This window comes from Myotis myotis, unplaced genomic scaffold, assembly GCF_014108235.1.
Source record: "Myotis myotis isolate mMyoMyo1 unplaced genomic scaffold, mMyoMyo1.p scaffold_m19_p_1, whole genome shotgun sequence".
Lineage (NCBI taxonomy): Eukaryota > Metazoa > Chordata > Mammalia > Chiroptera > Vespertilionidae > Myotis > Myotis myotis.
In genome coordinates, this window is record NW_023416313.1 from 42755601 (window position 1) to 42773106 (window position 17506).

At 40.4% G+C, this 17506-nt stretch overlaps 1 protein-coding gene across 2 annotated transcripts in view; it reads right to left on the reverse strand.

Annotated features, from left to right (window-relative positions):
- Positions 1-9504: 9504 nt before the first annotated feature.
- UBA6 (ubiquitin like modifier activating enzyme 6) overlaps positions 9505-17506 on the reverse strand; it is a 66845-nt gene continuing 58843 nt past the window's right edge. Inside the window, exons 31-33 of one of the 2 annotated variants that reach the window (XM_036335437.1) lie at positions 17359-17446; positions 17069-17163; positions 9505-11967 (exon numbers count right to left, since the gene is read on the reverse strand). In XM_036335437.1, coding sequence (XP_036191330.1) covers positions 11832-11967; positions 17069-17163; positions 17359-17446 — 319 coding nt within the window. In that variant the 3' untranslated portion in view covers positions 9505-11831. The remainder of the gene's footprint in view (positions 11968-17068; positions 17164-17358; positions 17447-17506) is intronic. The other variant, XM_036335429.1, reaches the window with a different exon arrangement.

A 17506-nucleotide genomic window follows, 5' to 3' on the forward strand; every position in this document is an offset into this window, starting at 1 on the left:
GGGCCACCTAAGCAAGGTAAAGTCTCCCTCATGTTCTTGAAAGCACTCCTGCACAATACAAGCACCGTGGCATGGTGCATTGTCTTGTTGGAAGAAGCCATCTCCATTGGGATACACCATCAACATGATAGGATGAAGTTGATCAGCAATGATACTTAGGTATATTGTGCTATTCAGACGTTTATAATGATCTGGCCCTCTAGCAACTTCAGTGGGAAATTATAGCTAATTTGCCTACAAACATCAGGTGGTCATAATAATCTGGCCACTCAGTGTGTATTAGCTGAGGCAGTAAAAAAATTTTGTTTGGGTTCAAAGGAAGTTGAAATAGACTCTGTCTCTTGATGGGGGTTGGGAGTGTGTGACAAGCTTCTAGATGAGCATGTGAGATTGGAAATATTGCTGTGGCCATTTTCAGAAACTATAATAATCTGCAAAAAGGTAAAGACAATGACTCACTTTAGTCTTAATCTGTATATGCATGTTGTAAAATAAAGTAATTATCAAAAGACAAAAGCTACTAAACTAGTAAAGAAAAAAAGGTGTACAGCTTAGGAAAAGGGAAACTATATCATTTATATTAAGAAAGAATTTAACCTAAGGAATTGGTTAAATAGGTCTTGGTAGTACTGAAAATGTCAGCAAGGCACACAACACTAAAGGGCAGAGGGTGAGATTGTTAGAACTGGAAGCCGAGATGAGATACCCTGCAGAGTGCCAGAGAAGAGTTAGTGCCTAGAAGCCAACCACAACCACTGGCAGAAAAGCATGCTGACATCAGGAAGCAAATGGCAAGGGTAAAAGTAAAAGTCTCTTCTCCCTTTGTCCAGCATTCTAGTCACCTTCTAGAGCTATTTATGGAACCTAAAGGAAGCCTAATGGCAAAGGAAAAATGTACTTTCCAAAACTGCAGAATACCAAAGGGTGTCTAGAGTTGAGAGAATTGGCAATAAATGGAGTAAAGAAACTAAGTAAATACAAATTTTAAAAGGTAAGAAATTAGAGAAAAACAATCACCGAACAGAAAATCCCCATACAATATGGCAGAAATAAATCTATCAGTAATTACATGGAATATAAATGGCCTAAGTGTTCCAGTTAGAAGATAAAAATTATCAAATTGGATTTAAAAAGCCCCAAAATTCAAACTCTAGGCTGATATGAAGAAACACTATCTTAAAAAAAATCAAGAGTCAAAGAGGAACTCCTAATGAAAAATAGAAAATATTTTAAATATTAACAATAAATAAATAAATACACATACATACACAGGGTGGGGCAAAAGTGGTTTACAATTATTCATATGGAAAATAATACAATAATTAATAATAATACAAGAATAAACTATTTTTGCATACTTACAACCATAAGCCTACTTTTGTCACACCCTGCATATATATCAAAATTTGTGGAATGTGGCTACAACAGCGACTAGAGTATGATATAATGTAAGTATAAAATATTATAGTAATATAGAGATATTTATAACTTTTAAATGAATATGTTTGAAGATAGGCTGAAAACGAATGAAGTAAGCATTCATCTCAAGAAGTTAGAAAAAAAGAATAGTAAAAAAACCCTAAAGAAAATAGGAAAAAACTAAGCAATATTGATAAAAGCAGAAAATAATGGAAAAGAAAAGTAACATACAACAGAGAAGATTAACAAAAACAAAATTTGAATCTTAAAAAAAGACTAAATACTGTCCCTCTTTCAAGATTATATAGGTGGTCCAAAAGAATTTACAAATAATTATAAGAATCATTAGAGTTAGTAAGTTTCCAGATACAGAAGCAATACAAAGAAATCAATTATATTTTACACTAATTAACAGTTAAGAAATAAAGTGGCTAGGTAAATTTGGTTTAAAATTCTTATTTGAGAATATTTAAAGAAGTTGGACAAAATATATTTTAAAAATGTTGGGAAGGCATCAGAATTGTCAGTGAATAATTATCAGGCTAATATTTGGGAGAAATAGAACTTCATTAAGGTGAACCCTTTGTATGGGATCACTTGTTCCCTGAGAGCTTTGGAAAATTTGTAAGTAAGAGTCCACTGAGAAGCTGAGCACAGCTAAGGGGTAGGGATTCAAAGGTTGAGTCTAGTGCCAGCCAAGAGGTGGGGGCCCTATTAACCCCAGCCCACACTTTGCAACCCTTCTGGATTGTAGGAGTAAGGGTTAACAGGAAGAAAGAGCACTACTACAGTCTATAGTTCAGCTCTGAGTGACATGAATAACTCAGAAAAATCTCAGTTTCTAAAACTGGGTAAAAATAATCCCAAACTACTAGTGCCCAAGTATCTGGTAGAGCGTATGAAAAAATTCTGTGGAGGATGAAAATGATCATGCTGGGCATCAAATTATTTCTACAATTTTTTCAAATATAGTGTTGGCATACATTAAAAAATAGAAAGACACACAAAAATATAAGAAATGAGGATTGGCAGAAACAAAAGAAAAATAAAAACAAGACCAAGAGAATTTCAGTTTTGGGAATTATTAAACACAGACTATAAAATAATGGTTTTCATGTTCAGGTAGATAAAAGACTGAAAATTACAGCAAGACAATTGGAAACTGTAAGAGTGACAGATTTCCATATTTGCAAATAGAAATTTGAGAAGTGAAAATACAAAGAGCTAAGAATAGCCAAGACAGTCTTACAGAACAACAAGGACTAGTTCTGCCAAATATAAAAAACAATATATTTGTTATAGTGATGAAGACAATAGATAGCACAAGTATAGAAAAGGAGCCAAAAAATTCAGAAACATATATGGATAGACATATACACAGAGCAGGGCAAAAGTAGGTTTACAGTTGCTTGTATGAAAAAATAATACAATAATTAATAAGTAATAATACAAAAATAAACTGTGTTTCATGTATGCATAGTTGAGAAACAGGACATCTCTACTGCTCAGGAAAAACTGTTATTATCTAATAAGATTTAAGATATAAATACCCTATGACAAAGCAATCCTATTCCTAAGTTATACCTGCACTAGGAGATACATATAATAATGTTCATTGGGAACTGTGATTGCCCCAAACTAAAAACATCAGAATTGTCTGCAGTCAATAGAATGAATAAATTGTGGTATGTTATTGCAAAGTTAAATTATACAACAATGATGATGAATGAAGTATAGCTACAGGCAACAACATGAATGAATCCCTTGTTCAATGAAAGAAGCAGCCAAGAAGAATACACTATGGTTCCACTTACATAAAAGTTCAAAACCATCAAAAAGTATAAATGGCATTAAGTGCGGACATAGGTGGTAACACTAAAAAGAATTAAAAATGACATAGTTATCACAGGAACTAGGGTAGTATTATTGCCAGAAGCTATGTGGGGAGAAGCTGGTTGATTTGGAAGGGACTACAAGGGGAGTTTCTGGGCTGCTGTAAGTGTTCTAATGATTTGAGAGCTGGTGATACAAATAGCTATCTTAAAATGATTCCTTAAACTGTGTATTTTATATTTTATGTACTCTTTTGAATTTATTTTTTGAATATTTGTTTCTCAATTAAAAAACAAAGACAGGCCCTAACTGGTTTGGCTCAGTGGATAGAGCGTCGGCCTTTGGACTGAAGGGTGCCAGGTTCTATTCCGGTCAAGGGCATATACCTTGGTTGCGGGCACATTCCCAGCAGGGGATGTGCAGGAGGCAGCTGATCGATGTTTCTCTCTCATCAATGTTTCTAACTCTCTATCCTTCTCCCTTCCTCTCTGTGAATATCAATAAAGATATCCTATCTAATAAAAGAGAAACATGCAAATTGACCATACCCCCAAATGCTTCCCATTGGCTAATCAGCAGGATATGCAAATTAACTGCCAACCAAGATGGCGGCCGGCAGCCAGGCAGCTGAAGCGAACAGGAGGCTTGCTTGCTCCAGTGACGGAGGAAGCCAAGGTTCCCAGCCTGCGGCAGCCCAGCTCTGAGCTCCGGATGCAACAATGTTGCAATTATAGAAGCTAAACAAGCTCCAGATAGCTGCTTTCAGCTAGCAGAGGGCTCAGAGCTTAGAGTGGCAATGATGGCAACAGAGTTTCAATTATAGAAGCTAACCAAAGCCCAGATATCTGCTTTAAGCAGCCGAGGCCTCAAGCTGGAGCCGGACTCAGAGCAAAGCCGGCTCTCAGCTCCAGTGACAGCCATAGAAAGTAAATAAATCCCAGAATAAAAAAAGAAAAAAGAAAAAAAGGAGAGGCTGGGAGCTTCAGTCATCCGCCAGCCTGAAAACGGCCCTCAGCCCCTCATCCAGACTGGGCAGGCACCCCAGTGGTGACCACCAGCCTAAAGGGGGTGTGGGCAGCCTAAAAACAGCCATCAGCCTGGCCAGGCACCAAAGCGGGACCCCCACACTGATCCGGGACACCCTTCAGGGCAAACCAGCCGGGCCCCACCCGTGCACCAGGCCTCTATCCTATACTACAGGCAGGGCAGGACAGCGTGAGCTGCCATCAGGGCACCATGTGCAGCCCTGGAGAGCGGGGCATAAGCCCCGCCCCCAGCTGGGACCCCTATGTGCCACCTGAGCCCCCAGCTGGGACTCCCGTGACGCCTAAGCCCCGCACTGCTAAGCCCCACCCCCAGCCGGGACCCTATGACTATTGGAGAGCAGGAACGTGCTGCTGGGCCCTGGGTCGCTGTGGTGATCCGGCCAATGGTAAGTAGAAAAGTGAGGCCTGTAGGCAGCCCCCAGCTGCGCCTGATCATGGAGCAGGAAAGCCCGGCCTGCGCCCAAGCTGGGCCTGATCCAGGAGCAGGAAAGCCCGGCCTGCGGGTAGCCCCCAGCTGGGCCTGCTCCCTGGTTGCCATGGGGATCCGGGAACAGGAGAGCAAGCCTGGCCTGAGGGCAGCTCCAAGCTGGGCCTGCTCCCCGGTTGCCATGGAGACCTGGAAGCGGGAAAGCCTGGCCTGTGGACAGCCCCCAGCTGGGCCTGCTCCCCCGTCGCCATGGAGATCCTGGAGCAGGAAAGCCCGGCTTGCAAGCAGCACCCCCATCCTGGCCATAGCTCAAGGGAGAGTACAACATGCAGTGGTGGCCAGGAGCCTGAGAGATCAACACAGAGGGGCTCCTGCTTCAAGCCTCCATGGTGTGGCTGGGGGCAGGCCCCCAGCAGACACACACACACACACACACACACACACACACACACGGAACGCCTGCTTCGAGCCCCTGCTGCCAGACTGTGGCCATCAGTAGGACATCCACCGAGGGCTCGCGGACTGTGAGAGGGGCAGGCTGGGCTGAGGGAACCTCCACCCCCCAGTGCACGAATTTCATGCACCGGGCCTCTAGTATATGTTTATATATATATATATATATATATATATATGTAAAAACAAACAAAAAAAGATAGGACATAGCAATACAAAAATAAACACAAATTACCTTTCCATTACCTACTATAATCTCCAAGATCTCAATGTCCTACTGAATTTGTTAAAAGTAAAATAGCTAAACTCATACCTAGTGGTTCTATATTGAGTAATTACATACTTACTAGAGGCCCGGTACACAAAATTCGTCCACTGGGGAGGGGGGTGTCCCTCAGCCTGGCCTGTGCCCTCTCACAGTCCACTGCTGTGCTGTGCTCGCCAGCAATGAGCCCAAATTCTGGCTGAGTGGCGTTCTCCCTGTGGGAGCACACTGATTACAGGGGGCAGCTCCTGCATTGAGCATTTGCACCCTGATGATCAGAGAGCATCATAGCGACCAGTTATTGTGCTGTAATGGTCACTGAGGCTTTTATTATATAGACTAGAGGCCCGGTGCACAAAAATTTGTGCACTTGGGGGGGGGGGTCCCTCAGCCCGGCCTATGCCCTCTTGCAGTCTGGGACCCCTCGAAGGATGTCCACCTGCTGACTTAGGCCCACTCCCTGGGGGGATTGGGCCCAAGCTGGCAGTCAGACATCCCTCTGGCAGCCCAGCAGCCTCGGGGGATGTCCATTTACCAGCAGGGAGCAGACCTAAGCTGCAATTGGACATCCTTAGTGCTGCTGAGGAGGCGGGAGAGGCTCCTGCCACCACCACTGTGCTGGCAGCCATCAGCCTGGCTTGTGGCTGAGCAGAGCTCCCCCTGTGGGAGCACACTGACCACCAGGGGGCAGCTCCTGTACTGAGCATCTTCCCCCTGGTGGTCAGTGTGTGTCATAGTGACCAGTCATTCCGTCGTTCTGCTGTTAGGGTCAGTTTGCATATTACCCTTTTATTATATAGGATAGAGGCCTGGTGCATGGGTGGGAGCCTGCTGGTTTGCCCTGAAGGGTGTCCGGATCAGGGTGGGGGTCCTACTGGGGTGCCTGGCCAGCCTGGGTGAGGGGCTGATGGGTGTTTGCAGGCTGGCCACACCCCCTTCAGGTTGGGGGTCCCCACTGGGGTGCCTGGCCAGCCTGGGTGAGGGGCTGATGGCTGTTTTCAGGCTGGCCACACCCCCTTTAGGGTGGGGGGGATCCCCACTGGGGTGCCTGGCCAGTCTGGGTGAGGGCTGAGGGCCATTTTCAGTCTGGCCAAGCCCCCCCAAGATGGAAGCTCCCAGCCTCTCCTTTTTTTCTTTATTTTTTTATTCTGGAATTTATTTACCTTCTATAATTGGAACTCTGTAGCCTTGAGTGGAGCTCAGAGCCGGTCAGGGTGGGCGGGAAGCTTGGCTTCCTCCATCGCCAGGGGCAACCCAAGCCTCCTGCTTGCTCCAGCTCCGTGGCCACAGCTGGCTGAAAGCAGGTATCTGGGGCTTATTTATCTTCTATAATTGAAACTTTGTTGCCTTGAGTGGAGCTCAGAGCCGGCCGCGGCAGGTGGGAAGCTTGGCTTCCTCTATCACTGGGGCAACCAAGCCTCTTGCTTGCTCCAGCTCCGTGGCTGCCAGCTACCATCTTGGTTGGGTTAATTTGCATATAGTCACTCTGATTGGCTGGTGGGCGAGGCTTAAGGCATAGTGAAGATACAGTCAATTTGCATGTTTGTCTTCTATTAGTGTAGCTAGAACTTGTTTAATTAGACCTGATTTCTGAGTTAGCTAAACTTTCTCCAGCCCAGTGAAGCATCCCAACTTCTCTTTTAGGTAACTGTCAGCAACACAGCAGTAAATATCAACATGAAGCAGATTATTATTGTAGATCAAGCAGGAAGAACAAAGGGTAAAATATTTAACTGCAGCAGTGTCTGACTATATTCTGTGCAGCGAGAAAAACTGGTCATTTTCAAGGTCCACCATTTCTTCTTTTCAGTTGAGTCAAGTTTCTAAACTTTCTAAATCTCCATTTTCCGGCTAATGAAAAGAAAATAGGATTCCCTCAAGTCTCCTATCTACCTACTCCAGGACTTCTGTGAGGATCAAATGAGATGAGGCATGGGAAAACACTTCACAGACATTTGGTTAAACTGTAAAATGTTTGCACCTGGCTATAAAGGAAGTCGTGTTCCTGGGCTGAAGAAACTCCAAGGAGGCTAGTCACTAAGGAGAGGAAGCTGGATGTTGCTACGTGATGTCTTTACCTGGCACCCACAACAACTATTTCTGGGCTGGGCTGTGGGCCGCATTTTGCGCCATGGGGTCTCGGCAGTGATGGCTGCGATTTGGTGGGCTGTTGCTCCATGGTGGTGCGGCGGGGCCTGTGTCCCATTTGGGGGAAGCCGAGTGTTGGTTTGTTGGCAGCGCCAGGTCCCTGGTGCCATTTATTTTTAAGTGGCCAGTGCACATCATGGCAGCTCCTGCATTGAGCATCTGCCCCTGGTGGTCAGTGCACATCATAGCTACTGGTTGGATGGATGGACACTTAGCCTTTTATATATATACTAGAGGCCCGGTGCACAAAAATTTGTGCACTTGGGGGGGGGGGTCCCTCAGCCCGGCCTGTGCCCTCTCGCAGTCTGGGACCCCTTGGGAGATAACGACCTGCTGGCTTAGGCCTGCTCACGGGTGGCAGAGGGCAGGCCCAATCCCTAGGTGCAGCCCCTGGTTGGGCTCAGAGCAGGGCCGATTGGGGAGTTGGGGTGCCGTCCCCTGTCATGCACAGAGCAGAGTGGATTGGGAGGTTGTGATGCCACCCTCAGTCATACTCAGGGTAGGGCCGATTGGGGGGTTGGGGCACCGCCCCCTGTCACACTCAAGGCAGAGTCGATGGGGAGGTTGTGGCGCCACCTCGTCACGCACACAACAGGGCCAATCAGGGGGTTGGGGCACTGCCCCTTGTAACACACAGAGCAGGGCCCATCAGGGGGTTGGGGAGCTCCCCCCCGTCACGCACAGAGCAGGGTCCATCAGGGGGTTGGGGAGCTCCCCCCTGTCACGCACAGAGCTGGGCCCATCAGGGGGTTGAGGAGCTCCCCCCTATCACTCACAGAGTAGGGCCAATAGGGGAGTTGGCACACAGCCCCTTGTCACACACAGAGCAGTGCGGATCAGGCGGTTGTAGCACTGCTCTCTATCACCCACAGAGCAGGGCCGATCAGGGGGTTGGGGCACCTTCCCCTGTCACGAACAGAGCAGGGCGGATAGGGAGGTTGTGGCCCCACCCCCTGTCACACACAGAGCTGCAGGGCGATCAGGGGGTTTGGGCGCTGCCCCCTGTCTCGCTGATCCCGGTGCCGGGAGGCCTCGTGGCTCCGCTGATCCCAGTGCTGGGAGGCATATTACCCTTTTACGATATAGAATAGAGGCCTGGTGCATGGGTGGGGCCGGCTGGTTTGCCCTGAGGGGTGTCCTGGATCAGGGTAGGGGTCCCCACTGAGGTGCCTGGCCAGTCTGGGTGAGGGGCTGAGGGCTGTTTTCAGGCTGGGACTGAAGCTCCCAACTGCTCCTTTTTTTCTTTTTATTCTGGGCCAGCTTTAGCTCTGAGGCTCCAGCTCTTAGGTCTCCGCTCCTGAAAGCAGGTATCTGGTTTGTTTCAGTTCTCGAAACTCTCTATCAACTCCAGCTCTGAGATCCCAGTCAGCTGAAAGCTGGTTTCTGCAGTTTTGTTTAGCGTCTGTATTTGTTACAATGTTTGAAACTGCAGGCTCAGAGGCCTGCAGCGGCAGGTGGGGAACATTGGAGTCCTCCGTCACTGAAGCAAGCAAGCCTCATGTTAGTTTCAAGCTGCCTGGCTGCCGGCCGCCATCTTGGCTGACAGTTAATTTGCATATTGCCCTGATTAGCCAATGGGAAGGGTAGCTGTCATATGCCAATTACCATGTTTCTCTTTTATTAGTGTAGATAGATGATTACAGTAAATTTTTGATAATATTCATTATGAATTATTAGGTCAAGAGGTTTTTTCTCAAAATCTCAAGAGAACAATTTTCTTTCTGTCTTCATTTTACTAATTATAAAATAGTAGACTCAATGATACACATCTAATTCCAAGTTCTATCTTTGGGACAATTTAGAGGAACTTATAGATGAGTTAACATAACTGCTTTGAACTCCAAAACAGGCATTAGAAATCTGCAGCTAACAGTTTGGGATTTAGCAGATCTTCTGGGTTTTACATGGTCACCACCATTTACCCCCAATTGTTTTAATAGACTTCCCAGGAGCCAAATAAACTTTTAAGTAATGTCCCTCCACATCCAGTGACTTCGTATGTCCATGACTGCAAAACTTGATAATTAGGAAACACCAAAGCAACATTACCAACAAAATAAATAGTAAAATTGAAATCTCTGGATTTACAAAGATATTGTCAAATTTCTTAATTTATTTTTAGCAAGTAAAAAATTACTCAGTGGTACCATACAAAATTAAATAATTAATTTTTTGCACCTGGTATTGCAAACACTAGTACTAATATCATAGTACAGAAATAAACTAGAGAATGAAAAAAATTGTCATTAACTTCATCTTGGCTTTCCAGCTTAGTAGAACTAAACAGAAGAAATTAATGGCAATAACTATTACCTACAGAAAAACACAACAACAACAACAAAAGGGTTTCAGGTTTAATCCCTGTTGATTTTGTTTGTATCTGCTAACGCACTGTTCTATATAAATAAGAATTGAGAGCACATTCTAAATTTACTTTGGAAGAGATTTGGAGATTTATATCAAATGATAAGCAAGCTATTAGGTCATAGTTGACTTACTGAATGGCTACTTGGAAAATATCAGTTACTATCATGGAGCACAAAACAATATAAAAGTGGGGAAAAAGGCTTCTTACAGAAAACTCCTTTTATTATTCCTTCCCTCTAAAGTTCTAAGCCATAGAACTCTGATGTTTCTGGGTTCGATTTTAAGTAACATTAATTTTAAGCATTATATTTCTAATATGCACAACTGGATAGAGTAGGATATGAGGAACCAAAAATTAATTGCTTATTTCAAAGGTAGCCATTTCCTTTAAATTCATCCTGTCCACTTCTCTCCACTTCCCAATGCACAGATTATCTATCTGTTAACCAAACAATTTTCACCTTCTACTCCTAAAGAAATTTATTTTCTCAACTGGATAATACTTTTACAAAAGAATAAAATAACAAAGCTGGTTGATAGTCATTTAAAGTATTTGTAAATAAAATAAAAGTTGAGGATATAAAAATATACCTAATTGGAGTAATACTGATGTGAATTTAGTTTTATCAAAGTACCTACTAATGGTCTGAACAGGGGAGCAGAAGAAAAGCAGCTAGACTAGAGGAAAATGACTTCTGTGGGTTAAACTTGCTTTAAAATACACGGTAGTTTTAGAAAAAGAAACACTTGCTGTTTTCATTGAGTTTACAGTGTTGATTATACTTTATGTCATTTTAATGATAGCACTTATATGAACATATGCAACAGCTCATATCAGAAAACAGAAAGTTTCTGTCATCAAAGACCTAAAAAAATAAATTTTTATTTTTATTCCCTTTCTGGGAATGCAGAATAAAATAATACGTTTTTTTTTTAACATAAAATATTAAATTTTTTCCCTCCTGTTTATTAGGTTGCTGGAAAAAAAAATCCAAGACTCAACTAGTGATAATTTTTTAATTTCTAGTTTTCAACTACTTTTAAAAAACACTCCCTTCACAAAACCTTTTAATCTTACATACTATGACAATTAGGTCTAGAGTTCCAAATAAATAAAACGGCCACATGAGACGGCATAGTGAAGAATCAAATGATTAGCTACATCTGTTCACATTCACGGATTCTCTAAGAGGGTTATCAGAGTCCATGTAATACAGTTAACATTTAGTCATCTGACCTACTGCTCATGGCTTACAACACTGATGCTATCAACAAAGATCCTGATTTTTGGGAGACGGTGATATAACAAACTCTGGTTAAACTAGCAGAGGTAATAGGACAGTAAACTGCAACTATAAAACTTAAAATGTCTACTCTTCATTCACCATCTCTCCACTTCCCACTGGTGTTAAATTCAAAGTCTAATCATGAGAGGTACAGGGTGCCTGACACTATTTGTATAGAAAAACAGGCCTCAAAAAGTAAACAAATAAGAAATTCATAAAATAGGATTAAACTTTGTGGATAGTTGCATTTGTTACTTTAATTTTTTTTAAACTTTTCTCTCTTCTGGTCATGGATACATATTTTTTCCTTCTATTCATCCAGAGAGGTTAATACACAAATTTGTTGTAAGCATTATAAAATGGCATTCCAATTCAAAGGTGCTTGTGATCATGTCCACATAACAAGTATATACTATGCTCCAAAATGTTTTGCAATTCTTCAGTGTAGTTTCCTGATGTTATGTCCCTTAAATTAAGGTTTCCTCAAAGAGAAATCCATTAGTAATATGAGCTCATTTTGCAGCTCTGAATTAAGTCACTCTTTCTAAAATCAAAGAAGTGCTGCAGCAACTTTAAGACAACTTCTGTTAATCAGTGTCATGACTAAAGTAGTATCTTACTGGAGGTCCAGGCAAATCTTCATCTCCATCAGTGTCTGGGGCAAATGACACAGTAAGATCCACATATTTCTTTTCAGTAGTAGGTTTCACAAGTTTATGCATTCTAAGAAAAATAACAAAAGACAAATAATTTGGTAAATTCCTAAAATGAATGATTTGCTGACTAACATTGCCCAGAGAATCGGACTTGTATCTAGACTTTAATTTCATTTTAACCCCAATAATACATCTGTTTTCATCTATTCTTTTTTTTTTTAACTAAAAGCTCTAAACTTAAGACACTCACTTACCTAACAGTGAATCACTATGGACCACTGCTAGTAGTGGTAAAGAATATAAACCATTTATTCAAAAACAAAAAGTGAAACAAATTCTCCAACACACAAAAAACATAAAAAACCCAAAATGCTTTTTGAAAGCAATGATTTAAGAAAACAAATTCTCCTATAACTCCTATAAAGTTTAGAGAAATCATAAATTCTTCTCATTCCTATCTCTGTAAAGAGTAAAAAGCAAGCAATATTTAAATCTTCGAATGTAAGCTAGAAACATCACAGTAAAACACATTCTTAAGTATCACCTTTCCCTTATATCCTCTGTTTATCCTACGAACCAAAAAAACACTTAAACAAATTGGTAGTTACAAAATAGACACAGGAATGTAAATTACAGCATAAAGGATATAGTCAATAATATTGTAACAACTACCAATGGGATCAGAGGGGTACTTAAAACATGGGGGATGGGGGACCACGTTGTAAAATATGATTGTCTAACCCAGTGGTCGGCAAACTCATTAGTCAACAGAGCCAAATATCAACAGTACAACGATTGAAATTTCTTTTGAGAGCCAAATTTTTTAAACTTAAACTATATAGGTAGGTACATTGTTATTAACTTAATTAGGGTACTCCTAAGCTGGCCTTTGCTAACATTCTCAATCTGATTGAGGTACATTCGCTGAGGTCGACCCCTTCCAACTCTCCCATCCACACTCATCTTATATACTTGTTTCGTCTATCTCCTTTTGTTCATCCTCTCTATATGTCCAAACCATCTCAACATACCTTTCTCAATCCTCGACACTACATCTTCTTTCACTCCACAACATTCCCTAAAATTAACTTAATAAACTTTACTTAAAGTTTTAAGTCTTAGTTAAACTATAGGTACGTTGAATAAAACTTGATATCATACTTAATAAGGATATTATTTATTGATAAAATTAAATTCCTTACAATTTACCTTACAATATCCATAAAATTAAATCATGACAATGACTGACAAACACTAATGTGAACAATAGCCTTGCATCTCCTTGGAAAGTTTGGGTAAGTCAGGTTTGTATGTTGTTTTTAATTTTAGGCATGATTCCAAGTTCTCATCAATAAGACGACTTCTCAATTTAATCTTGATAAGGTTCATGCTTGAAAATGATTGTTCGCATAAATATGTAGACCCGAATAAGGAAAGAACAGCAAACACTAGTTTTTCAGTTGATTATATGAATCAGGAATACTATTCCAAGTGTTAAAAATCAACAAAACTTCCTTCTCAAGGTCTTTCAAAGCAGACCACTTGTGCTTTGAACTAAGTTCACATTTGTTTTTCTCCAATATTTCTATATCAGCACAAAGACGTTCAAATTTCGAGCTCCACAGTTCTTTGTTTTTTTAAATCCAGCAATTGCATTTCAAAGTTGCCAATGTCAATATTAAAGGGAGAAAAATTTAATTCTGTTACAGTAGCATTGAGAGGTTTTTAACGAAGGCTAATGTTGCTTTGCTGTTTCTGAATTCCTGAAACCTGTTGAGAAAAGCTTCCCTCATATTTAAAATACTGCACGTGGTATTTTGTGGAAGAGCCACACTCAAGGGGGCAAAGAGCCGCAGTTTGCCGACCACTGGTCTAACCACTGTGCGTACACCTGAAACTAATACAAGAATAAACAATACTGAATGTAAACTGTAATGGATTAAAAAAACTCTAACCCCCTCCCCCACCACTTAGTTTTTGCTATTGTCACTGCTGTCTTAAATTAAACCATCATCTATATACCCTATTACTGCATTAGCTTCTAGACCAGGGGTGGGCAAACTTTTTGACTCGAGGGCCACAATGGGTTCTTAAACTGGACCGGAGGGCCGGAACAAAAGCATGGATGGAGTGTTTGTGTGAACTAATATAAATTCAAAGTAAACATCATTACATAAAAGGGTACGGTCTTTCTTTTTTTTTTTTTTAGTTTTATTCATTTCAAACGGGCCAGATTCGGCCCGAGGGCCGTAGTTTGCCCACGGCTGTTCTAGACAGCTGTCTCCAGTTTCTCTTCTACCTCCAATCTACTCTGCTGCCAACATTCTCTTAAAAAGTAAATCTTATTTTATTCTCTTGCCTAATAATGTTATCTGTCATACCTAGCTCATGCCAGGCTCTGAACTACAACATTTTTAATCCTCAATATTAGCTCCTTCCATTTTACAAAGATAGTTTGTCCCATATATAACTTTCATTCTTTCCACCCCTTACTCTTATCCATCTCACCGTTAAGTCATTCAAAAATACTTGATTTTCCAAATAGATCATGTACGCTTTTTATTATTAGCTGCATGCCTTTGCACAAACTATTGCTTTTGCCTGATATAATCCATTTTCAAAAGTAGTGCAAATAAAATTTCCCCTAAGCAGAAGGTTTGATTTAGTAGTACCCATAGTATTCTGTAAAAACCTTTATTATAATAACTATTCAATTACATTTTAATGGTTAACATGTGACTTTTCCTTAAACTGTGAACTCCTTGAGAGCAAGTCTATTTCAGTGGTCAGCAAACTGCGGCTTGCGAGTCACATGAGGCTCCCTTGAGTGTGGCTCTTCCTAACCCTTAGGAGTACCCTAATTAAGTTAATAACAATGTATCTACCTATATAGTTTAAGTTTAAAAAATTTGGCTCTCAAAAGAAATTTCAATCGTTATACTGTTGATATTTGACTCTGTTGACTAATGAGTTTGCCGACCACTGGTCTATTTGATAAAGATGTATGATGACAGAACATTAACAGGAGTAATATTTATGGAATGTTTTTTACTTGCTATTACAATACTAGCCCTTACTATTACTTTAGTATTCAATAGCACAAACATCCCTGTTTGTGGATAGGAAACTAAGTTTCAAAAAAGTTCAATAAGCTACTACTCCATGTGACAAAACAATGAAATAGCTGAGGAAGGATGTGAACCCAGGTATTTCTGAAGTCAAGCTTATCAAGCCACTTCATAGATACTCAGTAAGTTATCTGCTAAGTAAACAATGTAATCAAATGAGAAATATTATTCACAAAACATCATGCTGGAGCTTATACATATTGGCCAATTCTATAAAGTATTTTTATGAATATTCACAGCAAATGTTAAATTTCACTAGATAATACACTTCAGGACCACACATTCCAATCTCATCTAGTTAGTATATGACATAATTCTAAATACTACTCTTTATCCAAAAGATACTTAGGGATCTGAATTAAAAAAACACAACCAATATAAGAGTGGCATGTGGCTCGTGAGCCGCAGTTTGCCGACCACTGCCTTAGCTAATATAATAGGAATTCTGTTTGTGAAGTATAGATAATTAAGACTGGATTATAATAATAAAAAACAGTGAATAACCTCATTAACTGATAATCATAAAGTTGACATGTTATAGCACCATCATGTGGAGATTCATTTATTCATATGGCAAATATTTATTAATGTCTATTTTGTGCCAGGCATTGGTCTAGGTTCTTTTTTTTTCTTCAGATTTTAACAGGGCTTCTTTTTTTAAAAATTATTTATTTATTTATTTATTTATTTTATTTTTTATTGCGTAAAGTATTACAAATGGTCTAGGTTCTTGAAATATATCCGTGTAAATAGAGATTTGACCCCTTGTGAAGCTAATGGTCTAGGTCAGGGGTCCTCAAACTTTTTAAACAGGGGGCCAGTTCACTGTCCCTCAGGCCGTTGGAGGGCTGGACTATAGTTTAAAAAAAAACTATGAACAAATTCCTATGCACACTGCACATATCTTATTTTTAAGTAAAAAAACAAAACGGGAACAAATACAATATTTGTATTTGCATGTGGCCCGCGGGTCGTAGTTTGAGGACCCCTGGTCTAGGTGCTGGGGGAAACAGATAATTAATAAACATTATATAGTAGCTACAAGTCAGTGATAAATTCTATATTAAAGAGAAAAAGTAGAGCAAAGGGGATCAAGCATGCGAGGAGGGGGTAGCAGATAGAATGCAGTATTTTAACAGGGCTCATGGAGGCCTCTTCAAGAGGTACAAAGACCATAAGTGAGAATTAACCAGGTTGTTATCGCAGAAAGAGGTACAAGCAGAGGGAACAATGACAGCAAAGGTTTCATGCTAGTGCATGCCTGGAGTGTTCAAAGAAAAGAAAGAATGACCAGTATAGATAGAATTTTGAGAGTAAAGGGAGAGAAGTATAAAAGAAATTTAGAGGAGTAACTGGGAACCAGATCTTTTAGGGCCTTGCAGACCATTGTAAAGACTGCCTTTTTTGGTTCCCTTTCTTTCTTTAGGTCCCTGCTGAAATGCTACCTACGACAAGAAGGATTAACTAGACTACTTAATATAATATAGCAATTTACCCCCTTATTCTGCTTTCTTTTCTCCATAGCATTTAATACTATCTGATGTACTTATCTAGTTGTTATACAAACTCTCCAAGTAGGACAGGGACTTGGCTTTGCTCACTGCTATACCCCTAATGCTTACCAAAGTACCTGGCACATAGTAGATACTCCTAAAAAAAAAATTGTGAATGAATGAAAATAATAATTTCGCATTTTTGTTTTTATACTTCAGTCTCATATTCCTGGTCATTATGTGTTTCCACAGGAGAGGTGGATCTATTTTCACTTGATATGTTGATCAAATTAGGTTTCTAAGCCTATTGGCTGAAAAGTTAACACTGAACTACAATAAATTCACAAGGGTATTATAATCTTAAGAATCTCTCTTGAGAGGTAGCCAACTGAGCTTGGTAGATTCACGGTCTTTGGATTGCCATTAGGAGTAAAACACATATTTCTATCTGAATTTCGATAAACCGCTATATTTAATTTTCCAGTGTGCATCCAGCTTGTATGTTTCCATTCCTGTGACTCTTTTGCATACAGTGTGTGATACTTACGTTAACTTCAATCTTTTTGCATGACCAGGCATTATAGGAACATAAAGCATTTTGACTCCCTGTACCACCATTGTTGGCTCAATTCCATACTTTTCCTGAAAGTGAATATCCAAAAGAGAAACAATTATCAAAGCTTCATCTAAATATAAAGTTTTGGGTGACAAGGTTTTACAGCCAGTAAAAATAATACTTATAAAATTGTCCCATAAATTTATGTATAAAAACTAAGACTCAAAGCAACTAATGTATAAAAAACAAACTCAAAGCAACTAAGTGAATACGTGTCTCACTTTGACAGCATTTATAAAATCCAAGAGGGTGAAATCTTCTTTTCCATGTATAGTCCATCGGTCCCAAATTGTAAATGATATTCCATTTCTGTTGTAGAAAATATTCAGAAAACATTTTAATTTTCTTCCCTTTAATAATAATAATAAT